This window comes from Myodes glareolus, chromosome 4 (assembly GCF_982192425.1).
Source record: "Myodes glareolus chromosome 4, mMyoGla1.1, whole genome shotgun sequence".
NCBI lineage: Eukaryota > Metazoa > Chordata > Mammalia > Rodentia > Cricetidae > Myodes > Myodes glareolus.
In genome coordinates, this window is record NC_142029.1 from 90,544,257 (window position 1) to 90,562,379 (window position 18,123).

Here is an 18,123-nt window from a genome sequence, read left to right on the forward strand (position 1 = left end):
GTAATAAAGGTGGAAAATTATCAAGATGGCTGCTTCTTTCTCACTCTTCTGCCTTGAGACAAAAAGCCTGGCAGTATAAAACAAAGGCCTTGTAGGCTTTGTCTCCCATCAATAGGCCCCCAGCTGGTGGACTGGCTCAACAAGTTCAAGGTCTGCTCAGGATCCCTATACAACAGTTCTGAGGCAATCCAGACATCCTAGCTTTTTCAAATTGACCAACTCTAAAGGAGAGGAGGGAAATTCTTCAGAGGTTTCTAAAGCCCTGGCCTTTATTATGGGGTTAGGGAGAAACCTGGTGCCAGGAAGTCCCCAGGAATCCACAAAAGTGACTCCAGCTAAGACTCCTAGCAATAGTGGAGAGGGTGCCTGAACTGGCCTTCTCCTGTAATCAGACTGGTCACCACTCTAATTGTCATCAGAGAGCCTTCATCCAGTACCTGATGGAAGCAGATGCAGTGATCCACAGCCATTCACTGGGCTGAGCTCCAGGAGGCCAGGAGACCATGGTGGGGAAACCCACAGAGACAGTTGACTTGAGCTTGTGGGAGCTCATGGACTCTGGACGGGTAGCTTGGGAACCGGCATGGGACTGGCTTAGGCCCTCTGCATCTGGGTGACAGTTGTGTAGCGTGGTCCTTTGTGGGGCCCCTAGCAGTGGGACTAGGACCTGTTCCTGATGCATGAGCTGGCTCGTTGGAACCTATACCCTATGGTCAGATGCTTTGTTCAGCCTTGATGGAGGGAGGAGAGAGGGAGGAAGGGAGGAGCTTGGTTCTGCCTCTACTTGACACACCATGCTATGTTGGTTCCCATGGAAGGCTTTACCCCATATGAACGGAGATGGAGGAGGAGTGGGTAGGAGCAGGAGGGAGGTCGAGGGAATGAATGGAAGGAATGATGAATTTAAAAAAAAAAAAAAACCTGACCCTTACAAAGAGACTGAAATTTTTGGCTCCCCATCACTACCACCACCCACTTTGCAAAAAGTCCTTTTCTCTGTGTGTCTGCTGCATGCATGTGTTTCCTCAGCCCTAATAAAAGCCTTTCCTCAATTGCTAATTCTGTCTGCTGCTGTCTAGATTTCAAAGAGATTTCTTCGCTGCCTCCTGGTGGGAGCACTCAAGATTTTCCTGCCTTTTAGTTCTTTAACTGACAGAGGAACTAAACCTGATCAAGATCCCAAGACTGAATCACCACCATGTGGGCCTTCCATTTGTGCAGATTTCTAAACAGGTTCCTGGGGGGGGGGGGGGGACACACCGCCCAGCAACATCGTTGTATAGAATCCATTCGATCAGCAAAAGTAACCCCAGGGCTGTGTCAACCTTGCTCTCCAATGCCAAAGCACAATCCGATAAGAGAGATGTGAAATCATAGAACTCTTGGCATTTGGGATTGTCAGGAGTCATCTGGAATCTCTAGCAAAATCAGATCTCAGAGCTAGGGGAGGTAGTGTACCTCTTTAATCTCTGCACTCCAGAGGCAGAGGCAAGTAGATCACTGTGGGCCCAAGGCCAGCCTTTTCTATATAATGAGTTCCAGGATAGTCAGGGCTGCAGAGTGAGACCTTATTTTGAAAAAAAAAAAAAAGAAAGAAAGAAAGAAAAAGAAAGACTCAAATGCTTCAGTCAGGGGCCACTTTTAGAGATCAGGAAAGGGGGATCAGAGTGGGGAGCAGTTCAACGCCTATGGGTGACACCCTGGCCTGGGAAATGAAAGAACCTCACAGTGGGGGAGAGCTGTCGGAAACTGTTATCTGAAAAAGGCCACATGGTTTCAACATGGTTTGCATGTTAGAGTGGGCAGAAAATCAAGAGAAAGTTCTTCTAAGCAGCCTTTGAAGTCTGGGCTGAGGTTCAGAACAGGCTGAATTCTCTCAGATAACTGAGCAAACAGATTAACTAAACAAACAGATTAGCATAACTATCCCACAAAGAGAAGCCTGGAGCTATACCTCCCGCAGCCCAGAGTAAGCAAAGACACACTTGAAGGGCTCTTGCCAACAGAGACCTCCACACACGTGGCCGGAGCCTTGCTTTCTTCCTTCATCTCAGGCTTTCCTTCTGGGGATGTTCTGAGAGTCTCTGAGGGTCATCACTCTTAGAAGCAAGCGCTGAGGTTCAAGTAAATTTTCTTCTAGAATATCCATAAACTCTGGTCCAGAAAGATTAAAAAAGAACCTGATCCCAGACCAAACCTAGAGTCAGGCGGTTCCCATGTTCAGAGCGCTACACCAGGCCTGCCAGTCCCTCTGTGTTGTCTCAGAAGCATGCTCCTGTGCAGTGCCATGGTATCCCTCTAGGGAGGGGACAAACACTCTACTCAGTTCTTCCCTCAAGGGCCTCGGAGAAGGCTTAAGATTCAAACAATGACCCTCATAGCAAACAGGCACAAACCTTAAACACTGTAATTCAGATATCCACCACAGTTCTCCAAGTTAGTCTGCTAGGGCCATGACAGAACAATGTGAACTAGCTGCTCGACCCACACAAATCTGTTTTCTTATAGTAGAGGAAGCTCAAAGTTCAAGATCAAGGGGCAGACAGGGTCAGCCTTTCTAAGGCTCCTTTTCATGGCATGCAGATGGCGGCCACCTTGCTGTGTCTTTTCCTTTGCATGCAAATCCCCTGTTTCTCTTCTCTTCTGTAGAGATACTAACCATTGAGTTAGGTGCCACCCATATGTCCCCATTTGGTCACAATGACATCTCTAAAGGTCCTTTCCCCAAATATGGTCACTTTCTGATATACTGGGATAGGAGTTCAACAAAAGTCTCACAGGATGCAATAAAACAATTCATTCCATAAGCAGGGTCATAGTAGAGCAAGAAGTGGCATGACCAGCCAAGCATCACAGAAGTGCATACAATAATATAACCTTTACTCCCAGACCTAATTGGAAGAGGTAGTTCTTAAAAAAAAAGAAAAATCACCTCAAGTGAGATTTAAGAAGCATAAGCAGAAAACCGGAATCAGTATATTGATTCACTCATGGACCAAGCCACTGAACTATGCGAGGTGGTGAGTCCAAGGCAGGGGCACCTAATCTAATCTCCCTGGATGAAAATGCAAATATGCAACTGTTTTGGAATGTAATTTAGCAATTTCTTACTAATTAAAATTTCTTTTCATGGTTATCATATGATCCAGCCATTCCGATCTTTGAGAAAGGGACTTAGAATTTATGCTGTCCTCACATAGCTAATTGCAGCAGCTTTATTGATAATTGACCAAACTCAGAGACAGCAATGTCCTTCAGTAGAGGAGTGGACAGTAAGCATCAGAGACTGGAATATGGTGGCGCCGTCCTATGTGCTTGAGTCCTGGACTATATAACGGGGACATGGGGACTCATCTTCCTTTCTTCCTGACCTCAGATGCAACGTGACCAGCTGTCTCCTGCTCTTGGTGCCGGGACTTCCTTCTGTAATGGACTGAACTTTGGCACTGTGAGCCCAAATAAACTTCTTTTAAGTTGCATTTTATCACAACTACCACACACAAAAAAATAATTTATTATATTTAGCCACCAGGAAAGTGTAAATGAAAACTATGTTAAGTGTGCATCTCACCACAATTGGATTTTGTTTCTAATTTTCTGTGCATCGTTGTTTTGTCTGAGTGGATGTCTGCATACCATGCATGTCTAGTGTCCATGGAGGCCAGAAGATGGAATTGAAGCCTTTGAAACTGGATTTACAAATAGCTGTGAACTGTAATGTGGGTGCTGGGAATTGAACCCCAGTCCTCTGGAAGAGCAGCCAGTGCTCGTAACCACTGAGCCATCTCTCCAGCTGCCCAGTTGGACTGTTTATCACTAAGAAAACAATGTGTGCAATGCTGGCACAGCCGCAGAGAGAAAAAAGAAACCTTTCTATAGAGGTTTTATGTATTCGTGTTGTATTCCGCCACATTGCTGAAAGTGTTCGTCAGCTCTAAGAGTCTAGGGTGTAATCAATCTCTAGGGTTGATTAGCTATAGAATGAAGTCATCAGCAAGTAGGGATACAATGACTTCATTGTTCTATTTCCATCCCATTTATTTCCTTCTCTCATCTTAGTGCTCTTAGCTAAGACTTTAAGCAGTGTGCTTGTCCTTATGTATAGTTTTTCAAGAGAATAATCAGGGTTCAGTTGTCAATAGTAGTTGAACTGTTCGAGTCTGAGACTGATATTTTTCATTCTCTATTTCACTGATGAAGAAAGTTAATTTCAATATTGCCCAATTTATGGCCCTTTGATAATTTGTGGTTCTCCTGACCTCTCATTTGACAATTTGCACAAATGTGGAAGCAGTATTATATTCTCAGGTAGATAGAGTTACTATGAAGATTATCCAAGGAACACAGGCAAGAACTCTGGCTTAGCCAGTAAGTCTAACAATGGAAGAGGGATAAATCTGGGGAGAAGACAAGAGGCTGAGGACCAAGTAGGAGAATAGAGGGATGGAGATACTAACAGTGAGGGAGTCAAATGCATCCTCCTAAGTAAACATTCCTCAAAGGCTTCACAAGGACACAGACTTATCCTAGCATTGTGCTATTGAAAATTCTTATAATTTCACACTCAACTATCATATTTTCTTGTGGCCATTTTTTAAAACAATATGATTCTCTCTTTCTCAGGCAACTGCCAACTGCTCCTGCACTTCCAGGAATTGTTTCTAAGCAGACAGAGCAGAATGACTGGACTCAGTGTGGACAAAGGCATGGATCAGTATTCTCAGATGTCCAGCACATTCCTTCCTGGGGGATGTGCTCACTGTCCCCTTGGCGATCTGTCCTTAGACTAGTCACCTAATGTCACAGATCATAAGACCGCATTCCAGAAAGGACATTTCCAAGAACACAGCACCCCTAGCTGATTCACCCCTGCACCTCCAGGAGCGTGTGCACACTAACTCCACAGTCCCTGAAAAGCCGCTGCACACCGTGGCCTATTGTAGCTTTGCGCTCTTTATCGTAAAATCCTCCCTACAGTTGAACTAAGTCCCTGTCCTTAAAATTTCTCCTCACTGACTAATTCTACAACTCAGTAAACCATCAGTGATCATTTCACTAGGTGTGAGGCTTTCTGCTAAACCAAGACACTGGTTGAGGAGCTCGCAGCACATGAAACCATCGTAACAAGATCACAAGTGTGTCCAGCATAGCTGGCCAGCGGGGGCCAGAAGGGATTCAGATTAAACAGGTTTACCAGGGAAGCCTCTCTTCAGAAAGAAGGACTATGATGGGCTACTCGGTATTACATAGTCAATTAAGGAGTTTATTCCTTGGAAAAGACTAATTCTCCTTCTCTCGGCAACTATTAATTACATGGACTCCTTTGTCTAAGAGTGGGGTCCTATGACATTTCCCCCTTCCATGCTAGCATGTCTTTGGGGTTTTACTGTTCACATCTTGTCTAGGCAGCAATAGTGTGGAGATATCATGGATATAGATTATCAGCCCTGAAATCAAATACACACAAGCAACCCTAAAAGGACTCATCCGATTGTATTTATATATGTATAACATAATAAAAACAAAGAAAAAGAGGTAAAGCCAAGAATTTGAGAGAGTGATGGGAAGGACGTAGAAGGAGTTGGAGGGTGGAAAGGGGAAGGGGGTGTTATGATTAATTTTAATTAAAATAAATTTTAACTAATAGAGAGAAAAAGGAGACTTTGAAAACTAGTAAGAACATAATTGAGTGGGAAAGACTGATCATGAAGGCACCAGAGGGACCGCATATGTCAAAGGACGGAAGTTTTAAATAATTGGACAGACTGTTAAAGAAGCAGGTGTTTACTGCTGCATAAATGATGTGGATATAAGGATGTACATATTGAAAGAGAGAGAGAGAGAGAGAGACCTTATTGTAGAGGCAGCATTGGGCAAACTTGATACTGAGAGTGTGTGGTGGATGATATTTTAGTCTCTTTCTGCTGCCATGATAAAGCATTCTCACTAAGACTAAAGGCAACTTAGGGAAGAGTTTATTTGGCTTACACTGCCATGATGCATCACTGAAAAAAGTTGGGACATGAACTCGAGACAGGAGCCATGAAGGAACACACACGCACACACACACACACACACACACACACACACAGGTTCAAAGTTATCCATCCCAGGATCACCTGCATAGGAATGTGCCACCCACAGTGGGCTGGACTTTTCTGAATCACTTAACAACCAAGAAAATCCCCCCACAGACATGACCACAGACTAACCTGATAAAGATAACTATCAAATTGAGTCTTTTTCTAATGACCCAGGCTGTGTCCAGAGGAGAGTACTAAATAGGGAAATTTGTATAATAACTTCCAAAGATTTTTATAGCCCAGTCTCTGTTTTCAAGGAATGCTACTATATATGTCCCCAAAGGACTTTTAACATCTGGATTATGTTAAGGATTGTGGGGTGAAAGGTTATCATGTTTCATGTGGTTGGGTCCCTAAATATGATCACAAATAACCTTATGAAAGAGAAGTAGAGGTCGAAGTCAGAGTTTAAAGGTAGAAAACTTGCCTAGCACTGCAAAGTCAAGTATTTGACTGCTGGAGTCTGGGAGTAGGGGTCGACTACAGAATGAGGGATGGGGGTGTAACAGTGAAAGCAGGTTTGGAAGTTATATGCTTGGAAGATGGAGAAATGGGTCATGAGCTATGGGATACTGGAGGAAAATACATGTTTTTTCTTTAGTGTCTCCAGAGGGAACTATCCTGTGGCTGACATCTTTATTGGTTAGCTCCATAAGATGTTATCCCTCTTAAACTTGAGTAATTCATGGCATCATAAGCTACTGTTTGAAGTTTCATAGGAAACTCATAGGTTTATAACTCTAAGAATATAGAATTGAATTTCTTGTTCACTAAGGTGCACTTCCAGTAAGCTGACTAAAAAATATTATTTTCTCAAGGGTTGATAAATTCACCAAAATCCCACTAATAGGAATAAATCTGTAAATTTATCTCAAATATAACCTTGTTGCAGACAATTATGGGTTCACTTCATCTGCAACTTGCTAGCTGCTATGTGACCTTGGGTCCAATACTGAATATTTCTGGACTTATTATTTCATTCAAGGAAACAATAATTATTACATAAACTTTCCAGTGTTATTTTTAGGATCCAGTATATGGAAGGAACAGAAGAAATGGGAGAGAACCCATCTGTTACAGTCTTAGAACATACCACACAACTAATCCCACAGAGGACAAAGCCAACAAGAAAACAGAAAAGACCCACATGGTTATTGGTTTGAAATGAAGCCCAGACAATGAAGCTACACAAAGTCAAGGTCGCCTGGAAAGGAAAGGTAGTGAGTCCTGAAACAACTAGAAGTGGGGTGGAGACAGTGCACCCCACCAGAGATGGCAGCATTCATGAAGGAAGCAAATCTCCCTGAGATGTTGGGAGACCACGAGGACAAGCAAGAAATTTCCATTTAGAAGTTTGTTCTAGAATGGAGCTGAATGGCTCAGAGCGAGGTTGGGACCATGACCTTACATTTCCCTAGAGTACACAGCAGGGGCATTGAGACAGGGCTGAGTGTGGTGGAGGCATGGTCCTAGCTTTAATTCCAGAAGGACTAAGACAGGTAATACACAGAATCTGTGCTCAGATTCCAAGAGGGAGCACTGGAAATGCCTTTAAAGAAGCATCCTCAGGGGCTGGAGAGATGGCTCAGAGGTTAAGAAAACTGACTGCTGTTCCAGAGGTCCTGAGTTCAATTCCCAGCAACCACATGGTGACTCACACCCATCTATAATGAGATCTGGTGCCCAGAATACTATATACTATATATAAATAAATAAATTTGAAGAAGAAGAAGAAGAAGAAGAAGAAGAAGAAGAAGAAGAAGAAGAAGAAGAAGAAGAAGAAGAAGAAGAAGAAGAAGAAGAAAGAAAGAAAGAAGAAGAAGCACCGTCATTTCTCCCCTCACCCCTGAACTCCCAACCATAAGATCTGCTGGGAACCTGAGATCCCAGACTTCCAGAGTGAGGAGCACTAGAACTTTCTAAGGGGGAAAGATGGAGACTTTAGGAGACAGGAGCTAGGGAGCTGTGTGTAGACTTCCAGTCTCTAAACTCCCCCTTCCTGTGACTCAAACTGGAGAATTCTCCAACACTGGAATAAGCTGTACAGGAAATCTTCATGTTCCGTGTTCCTTCTCTGGAAGTCTTTGAATTCAAAGCCACCGTTTCCCATGTCTGAATCCCAGGATGAGCAGACATTTTCCACTTAGTGTATAGAAAGGATTTCTGGAGGAGCAGAAAACTGCATCTCACACACTTGCACACACAGGAGACGAGATAAGGGAGGAGAAATCATCTGACTCAGCTGTAGCTAGACCGCTGGGCACCCTGTGCTTCCCACGTTATCGCACATCAGGCTTTTTGAAAAAGGAAAGGGCATTTCCTCCTGTGCTGATGTTGGAGATTACTTCCTGTTCTCCCGCTTTATAAAGGGGCTGGGTGACCTTCCTTTATACAGTACCTCAAGCCACCATCTATCACCCAGCATGAATCCTGCGACCAAAGTCAGCACAGTGCTCATCGTGACCTTGTCTTTTCTCTGCTTGGTAGAGGGTAAGTTTCCACCATGGGGAGTGGAGGGAGGATTTAGGGGTGTTATTACCTAAACCACTGTCCCTCAGTCACACTCGGGCACTGCAGCTCAAATCTAAAGACTGAGGTTCTGAGCATTAGGGAGATCATGTGATATACTAATGAAGAAGAAAACAGAAGAATCGCAGAGAAACAGGACAGCAATTTTCAGATCTCCAGGTCTTGTGCACAGGTTTTCACTTTATCTTCCTTTCTCTTGAAACACTGTTATGCTGCACCCTGCACAAGACCCTTCTTCTTCCCCCTTCTTTGTCTCATTACTTCTTCTCCATGTATTTTGCAGGTGTTAGGTCAGCAGGAATCTTTATGTACCTTCCAAACTCAACACTACTCACACAGGTCCTCTTCCACTCCAAGGCTCCAATTATAACTTATAGCTGAAAAGAGAGAGCCCCACTCCTCAGGCAGAGCTCTCTGCTGAGACTCCGTCTTACACCAGTGAGTGCACACTCTGCTTGACAGTCAGCCTTGACACATAGCTGTTGCTCATGACTAAATGAAAATTAATGTCTAATTTGTATTCATCTTACTTATTAAATGTACTCAAAGTAAAATGGTGTTTCTATTTTGCCACCCTTTAATACTAAGAAATGCTAAACCATAAACCATTAGAGAAAATGTAAGATTATTCTTTTGCAAGTTTGGGAAAGACCTTTCTAACTATAACTCAAAAACCTAGAGTTCTTAAAAAAAAACAAACCATATGAACTTGAAAGAGAGCAAAGAGGGCCATATGGAGGGCTTGTAGGGAGGAAAAGGAAGAGATAAGTGATGTAAGTACACTACAATTTCAAAAAAATAAAATTAATATAAAGAAGAAATAAAAATCAAAAAATTCCTCATAATAAAAGGCAAAAAGTCAATTCATATTGTGAACAAATGGCTGATGTCCCTAATATATGATGACTTTCAATAAAAACACTGAAAAATACACTAATAATCTAACAGAAAAACAAGTTAAAGACATCAAAAGTTCATCATACAGTAAATACAAATAACTATTAAATGTACAAAAAAAAGTGCTCAGACTCACTCCTTATATAGTGAAGAAGTACATATTCACAGAACCTATCAGATTGTCAACATTCAGAAACTGAATAACACTGTATAGTGTCCTTGTTGTACTGAGGTAAGAATTGCCTAAAAATTGATAACAAGAGTATAAATAGTTTCATTGCCTTTAAAGTGCATCTTGCAATACTATCAAAACAATAATTTGTTATCCAGCAATTCTGCTTATATGAAATTATATTACAGATATAACCACATGCAAATGAATTATATAATAACAACCTCATTATATTATAATGAATAGTGTTCAGGATTATTTACTGTGCCAAGTAATATCAAAACATAGAAATAAATATACTTAAGGAATTGATTAATTAAAGCATGATACAAAGCTTTAATGGAATATTTTTCTAATATCATATATTGTTCAAAAGAAATCAAAGTGCATATTATGTATGGTGAATAGCCATCTCACTGAATTATAGAAAGGAACTCACTCCAGGTCTGATCCTGATACCAAAATCCATGAATGTTCATATTCCTGATACAAAATTTTACACTATGTTTGCCTCTAACCTGTGAACATCTTCCCATATGCTTTAAATCATCATTACTTAGAAGTGAACAAACCCTTGGTCATGCAAGGACAAGTAGATGTGTCATTAGGGATTACGAGCAGCATTTGTAAAGGCAGTGTTAGTGAGGCACGGAGCATGGGATATGTCAGACAGATATAGCACAGCCATCTTCAAAACCGGACGTAAGTCACTGGCACTCAGGTCCTCCTCGGCTCCATACAGAGTCTGACTCAATAATCTCAAAATGTCTAAGATGAAAGGTTCAAATAATGTACCACCTCTTCTCCATCAATATTGCTTAATCCTAAATGCTAAGTCTGCCATCGTTTCTAATGTCATCTCTGTGCCCTGCCTCCCTTGCCCTGTTGCTACCTGATCACAGAGATTCCTAGATCATTTCTCTGCTTGTTGAAGAGAAAGAAAGTAGAGCTGAGCTAGGTGGGACCATCAGCAACAAATGTAACCTCAGTCAGTGGAACTATATGTTCCACTGTTATTCCAATCTCTATGTCCGCCCTCATAAGATCCTCAACACACAATTACCCAGATCTAACCTACATCTCCGCATCTCCAATAATCAAGTCAAGTCCAAGGCCTTCTCAGCCCAGTGGAATCTGTCTGTTGTTATACTCAAACTGTATTGCACAATTTATCCAATTGACTACATATATAATTTGATTCTCATTGTTTTTATTTCATCTTCGAATATATGTAGGCACTAACCAGGTAACAGAAATAATGCCACCATTATGTTAATCCACCCCCTAGCTTAACTCCCAAAGCTAAACTGAATACTAGCTAAGGGAGTAAATGGACAGTACGGTCTATGTGTAACACCAAAGCCTCTCTTTGATTTTGTAATCACTCATTCCCATAGCCTTAGAACTGATCCTAAATATCCTATTCTCTTCTTCTTCAACAAATACAGGTCTGACCTGTAATGTCTGTGACTTGGCAGACAAAGCAAGATGTAAAAAAGGCGAAAGCAGATGTACTGCACAGCGTGGTCAGTCATGTGCTTCCATATCAACATATATAGGTAAGTGAGGCTGATGCAGACTCCAAAAAAAAAGTGCTGTCAAAGGACTATTACTCCTTCTAGTACCTGGGATATAGGACTTAACATCGTTGAGCCTTGCTAAGTGGTAAGGCAGTGAGTAAAATGTGGGGAGGAGGGACAAGAGTATTTTCTAATTTATCGTTGAGGGGCTTGGCATCCAGAGTCAGAGTCAGAATGGGAGTGTGACCCCAAGGGTCCAGGGAAGGGGATCCAGTGGGAAGGAGTTTTCCTCTTGGCAGTGATTTTAGGAAGTTGCGTTAAGATAATCTCCTCCAACGTGTATAACCAGCTTCTTTATTTTTAGGATCAAAGCATGTGTCCTCCAAGCAACTGTGCATGCCTAACTGTGTGGAAAATAACTACAAAGAGGAAGGGAAATCTATTTTTGTGATGTGCTGTGAAAGAAACTTGTGTAACAGTTTCTAGATGGAGAAGAGTCTCTTGAAGAAGATCATCTTCTGTACAAGATCCAAAATTACATACCAAGAAATATGAGGAATGTGTTTTCTTACACTGTTTCCACACTGGCCTGAGATCCCTGAGATAGCAACAGGAGCTGTGTCTTCATTTCAGTGAAGGGCTCCTTGACTGGACCATTAGACCCTTACATTCATGACCATTGCCAAATGTTCCTGTACCTAACATGTGATTTTACTCATCCAGTTTGCAGTCTCTAGCCCTGCAATAGTCTCCCAAAGGTTTTTATTTTGTTATCTGGAATCTGTGAATGCTGCTGTAGATGGCAAAAGAGACATAGCAAATGTGGGTAAGGATCTTATTAATGGAAGGTTATTTTTTGGATTGTCAGGGTAGGTCCTAATTGCAAGTACAAATGTCCATATAAGATGAGGGGTGAATTGACTATAGAAGAGGAAATGATTGTATGGTGGTAGAAGCAGTAATTGGAGTGATGTCCCTTGAAGATGGATCAAAGGTTCAAAAGCTAAGAAGGACAATGAAATTAATTTTCTCAGCGCAATGTTGCTACTTGATTTTATCCCCAGAAGATTTATTTGTGACTCCAGAGTTCTACAAATTGAATAAATATGTGTTGTTTTAAGCAATTAAGTTTGTAGTCATTTATTATCTCAATAATAAGAAATTAAAACAATCCAATAAGTGTCTCGGAATTAAAAGAATTGGCAATCCTGACTCCCCTACTCAGGGGGCAATATAAAATTCTTTGTTCCAGATTTAGGGCAACCTGCAAGAGGAGAGGTATCTTAGTTTGGATTTCTATTGCTGTGAAGAGACACCATGACACTGGCAACTCTTCTAAACAAAAACATTTAATTGGGGTGGCTTGAAATTTCAGAGGTATAATCCACTATCATAATGGTAGCATGGAGGCAGACATGGTGCTGAAACTGAAGCTGAACATCTTGACTCACAGGCAACAGGAAGTGGTCTAACTCACTGTGTGTAGCTTGAGCATAGGAAACCTCAAAGGCCACCCTCACAGTGACATACTTCCTCCAACATACCTACTCCAAGAAGACCACACCTCCTCCATCCAGTCCACTCCTCCCATTAGTGCCACTCCCTCTGGGGGTCATTTTCTTTCAAACCACAATAGGAATGTAGAGAAAGTATTGTGGACAAATAACAGTTAGTCCAAAAACTTCAACCTCACCAATGATGCAGGTAATCTTTTAGATATGACTTTGAAGCTAATCGTACCCTACCACTGTAATAAGGAGGCCACTTGTTTGTCCCGGCCGCCCAGAACTGAAATAATCACACAGAAACCATATTAATTAAATAACTGCTTGGCCCATTAGCTCTAGCTTCTTATTGGCTGACTCTTACATATTAATTTAACCCATTTCTATTAATCTGTGTATCGTCACGTGGCTGTGGCTTACCAGCTAAAGTTCCAACTGGCCCCTGCAGGGCTACACGGCTTCTCTCTGACTCCTCCTCCTTTCTCCCAGCATTCTGTTTTGTTTTCCCCACCTAGCTCTGTTCCCCTATAGCTCTGCTATAGGCCCAAAGCAGTCCCTTTATTAACCAATGATAGTCACATCATACAGAAGGAAACTCCCCATCATACCACTTTCTAAAGCAATCAAATATATGTTCTAACAGATTAACTTATAGCTTCTCAATGGTTCATATACTAACTGTACCTTCTAGCTCTCTTGGCTGTTAGTTTCTCTACACATCATTTTGCTTTCATTTTATTATGCTGGCACTTTTATATGCAGGCCCCTAATTTATTGTGAGAAATGACACACAGTATGTTGTTGAGGAAAACTATCCATTACAATTTTTCTTCATAGAGTAAACTTGCCTAATATGCTTTGCTATAAATAGAAATTATCCTTTTATTTGTGATATCGTTTTATAATATATTGAAAGAAGAAGATTCACTGCTATCTCCCTCACAAAAAATTTCTGATATATCAAAGGTATGAGCTTCCCCATGCAAAGGAATCTCCCGCATCTTCATGGACAATGGCAGAGTGTTCTACAGTTTAACTCAGCTCTGCCATGAACTGCAAGATTCTGTTCCTACAGAGTGTGAGAGAAGGCATTTTCCCAGCACACAAGTATGTTATTATTCACCAGCTCAACAGTACTCCAAACTCATTTTGTTGGGAATCTTAATGGAAGATTCATAATACAGCAATGATTTTAATTGAGTCATCAGCTGTTGGTTTTATCTCAACCTCCATTCCTCCTCCTATCTTCCCAGAGATTGTGGAGGGATGGAGGGGGCTGAAAACTCTAACTCTCAATCACATTGGTTAGATCCCCTATGATCAATCCCAATTCTACAGTAATCTAAGTCAGTCCCCCAAAATCATCTCCCCAGTGTGAACCTGGGTCTGTCTGAAGTCTGTTATCAGTAGTGAAAAACATGGAGATGTTTCGGGAGCTGAGAACAAAAGGTCAAATACTACAGAAGGTGTCCCTGTTACGAGTATAACTTAGAAAATCACAGGGATTTTAGTGCCAGAAACCATGTGCAAATACAAAGTAAACTACTCTTCAACTTAGGGTAGAAAACACCCCCATCTCACCCACTGCCCACTGGAAATACCATGCAGATAAAACTAAATTTAATATACTTAAGCCTGAGAAACTTAGCCCAGCAACATAGTGCATTATAGGGTGTCCAACATTTACCTTCTGAGTGTAGTGCTAACTGGGGGCTACAATTCCCTGCTGCTGCTCAGCATTGCAAAACAATAGTAAACTTTACGTCACTGACCCAGAAAAAAATTCAAACTTCAATGTGTGATGCTTACCAAATGGCACCCTCTGCCATTGTCAAAAAGCCAAACTACTAAGCAATTATGCATGAGAAACTATTTGTATGGATTTTGTGTTGCATCACTAGACACACCATTCGACTTGATTGTCTATTTGTTCTACAGTATATAGGTGTCAAAATTCAGATGTTGAAATCTAGTTTCCAATATAATAATAGTTGAGGAAGTGACAATGCCTTAAGGGTGGGATTCATCAAAAGGAATGGTGATCTTATAAGAGAATACAGAGGCGCCTTCTGCCCTTCCCAAGCTGGCAAAATTCAGCAAGAAGGCACCACCTGCGACAAAAGCAAACAGGAATGGATTGGCTTTTCAATTGTATTTTAATAAATAAAGAGTACCTGAAAATCTGAGAGTAAAACAGTCCCACTGGTCAGCTTTACAGACCAGGTTATGGTAATACACACTTTTAATCCCAGTAACCACAATGATACACACCTTTAATCCCAGTAGCTACATTCGTGCCATAAAAATCAAGCTGTACATGCCCTTAATAATGGTGGTGCGTGCCTTTAATCCCAGCCCTAGGCCCAAGGCAGAAAACTCCATAGGAGCAGGTACAAGGGAGCGACCACTGAAGAAGCAGGCCCAAGCCAGAGATCTCTGTGGGACCAGGCACAAGTCAGGAACCTCCAAGGGAGCAGACCCAAGCCAGAGATGTCTGCAGGACCGGGACCAAGCCAGGGACCTCTGCAGGAGCAGGCCCAAGCCAAGGACATCTGCCGGAACAGACCTAAGCCAGTGACTTCCACCAGAGCAAGCCTGAGCCAGTGACCTCACCTGGAGCAGGCCAAGGCAGTCACTTCCACAGGAGCAGGCTTGAGCCAGTGACCTCTGTGGGACGGGCACAAATCAGGAACCTCTGAGGGAGCAGGCCTGAGTCAGCAACCTCTGATGGAGCAGGCCCAAGGCAGCTACCTCAGTCAGAGGAGGTTCAAGCAAGCAACATCCATGGGAGCAGGCTTGAACAACCCTGGGAGCACTGAGTGCCTTCCAGGAACACTGAGTGACCTCCAGGGTGACTGGAACAATGGCCCTGACTGCATCACAAGGAGTAACCAACTGAGCCTCGGATTCACTGGCACCTGGAAGACTGATCACCAGAGACACAGCCCCAACTACACCAATCAGAGGAAAAGATGAGTAGACAAGGTAAGAACACATGCAACACCACACAAAACAACAGGACTAAAACTAGTGACCCTACAACAGCAAGACTTGAACACCCCAATATAGATGAAGCAGAAGAAAATGACCTAAGAAATAACTTTAGGAGAATGTTTGAGGACCTTAAAGAGAAAATGAAAATTTTCCTCAAAAAAAAAAATGGAGGAAAAGACAAACAAAAATTGGAAGAAATCAACCAATCCTTTAAAGAAAACCAAGTAAATGCAATCAAAAGAATGAAAGAAATGACTCAAAACTTGAAAACTGAAATAGAGACAATAAAGAAAACACAAGCAGAGGGAATTATAGAAATGGAAATTATGAGAAAATGATCAGGAACCATAAATGCAAGCATAAACAGCAGAATACAAGAGATGGAAGACAGAATCGCAAGCATTGAAGATACGATAAAGGAAATAGACTCAACGATCAAAGAAAACACTAAATCTAACAAAAGCTTAACACAAAATATCCAGGAAATATGGGACACCATGAAAAGACCAAAACTAAGGATAGGGATAGAAGAAGGAGAAGAAGTCCAACTCAAAAGCATAGAAAATATATTCAACAAAGTCATAGAAAACTTTTCCAACCTAAAGAAAGATACGCATAGAAGAAGCTTAAAGAACACCAAATAGACTGGATCAAGAAAAAAGTACCCTCATCACACAATAATCAAAATATTAAACATACAGAATGAAGAAAGACTATTAGAGCTGCAAAGTAAAAAGGCTAAATAACATATAAAAGCAGACCTATCGGAATTACACCTGACTTCTCAATGGAAACAAAGAAAGCCAGAAGATTCTGGTCAAGCATTATACAGACATCAAGAGACCATGGATGTCAGCCCAGACTACTATACCCAGCAAAACTTTCAATCACTATAGACAAAACAAGATATTCCATGACAAAACCAGATTTAACCAATACCTAGCCACAAACCCAACACTACACAAAGTACTAGAAAGAAAATTGCCACCCAAGGAAGTTTGCTACATCCACAAAAACACAGACAATAGATGATCTCATAGCAGCAAATCCCAAAGAAGGGAAAAACACACACAATAACATCACTAACAGTGAAACTGAAATCCCAGCCCTAGAGAGGATTATAAAATGAGAGGAAACAGCTCTCAAACCACAGTCTCATTCTAAGATTCCAGAAGGCAGGATTACCATTTCAGACTGAGGTCGAAGTAAGAACCAATGGCTGGCTGTTTTGCTTTTCAGATCTTCAGATTGAAACCACACACACAACACACACACACACTAAAAAAAAAAAAAAATGGCTTAAATGATCCAGCCTCACAGAATACTCCAGTAAAGACTTGACCATAATCCTAAATTTTCTTTGAGTCCCCATAAGATTATTAGCACCCCCAATCAGCAGGAAGTAGCCTAGAAAACTATGCCCATTCCCCAAAAATGGATTGCGGATATTTGTTTTTGTTTAATGTGTGGGTTACAGGTTGTTATGGATAATGGTCAGGAGAAAAGCTAAACAAAGGAGATTAGATTCAAGTTTTTGTTTTCAAAAAAATAAAAGGCCAGGCAGTGGTGGTATACATATTTTATCCCAGCACTTGGGAAGCAGAAACAAGCAGATCTCTGTAAGTTCAAAGTTAGCCTGGTCTACACAGCAAGTTCCAGGACAGGATCCAGAGCTACTGAGAAACCCTATCTTGAAAAACCAAAAAAATAGAAATAAAGAAAGGAAGGAAGGAAGGAAAGAAGGAAAAGAAAAAAGGGGATATAAATATGATAAGATAGAAAGGTAGATTATTGAATCTACTCTGAAAAGGGAAGATGTAGATATAATAAGATAAAAAGGTAGATTATTGAATCTATTTTTTAAAAACACCTATTAGTTATAAATGTTTAACAATTGGTTTTACTTTTGTATATTATATACCAATTTTATATATTGCTACAAGTTTGAGATTAATTTTGTTAAAACATATTGTACATACATTTCTAATCTTGTTCAAGGTGTTGTACTTATTTACCCTATTTAACAATGCAATACAAATTTCTAGTCCTTGAAAATTATTATTATCAACTGTTTAGGATAATAAAGAAATATAGGTTAGTAGTTAATCACAAACTTGTAGTATAATCAAACTTGTAGCCACATTAGGTATGTTTTCAAGGTCAAACAAAAATATAATTTCAATAGACAAGTCATCTTCAAACACTTTAGAGATCTACAGAATATGGCATTTAAGATGTTTTAAAAACCTAGGCTTTTCTTTTTTATGACAATGAGACATGTCTGCTCCTGACAGCACCAACCTACTTCAGAAAAGATAAGGGCATCAAAGAAACTCCACATGGAATTTGCTTTCCTTGTAGCAAAAGTAAGCCACTGGGTAAAAAAAAAAAAAAAATGCCCCTGCCTTGACTGCTGACATTAT

At 41.1% G+C, this 18,123-nt stretch overlaps 1 protein-coding gene across 1 annotated transcript; it reads left to right on the top strand.

The window, feature by feature from the left end:
• The first annotated feature begins 8,476 nt into the window (after positions 1 to 8,476).
• On the top strand, positions 8,477 to 12,301 carry Pate4 (prostate and testis expressed 4). The gene is made up of 3 exons (XM_048458788.3): positions 8,477 to 8,573; positions 11,130 to 11,240; positions 11,566 to 12,301. Exons 1-3 carry the CDS (start codon positions 8,507 to 8,509, stop codon positions 11,685 to 11,687), a joined length of 300 nt encoding a protein of 99 aa, XP_048314745.2. The 5' UTR covers positions 8,477 to 8,506; the 3' UTR covers positions 11,688 to 12,301.
• Positions 12,302 to 18,123: the final 5,822 nt, after the last annotated feature.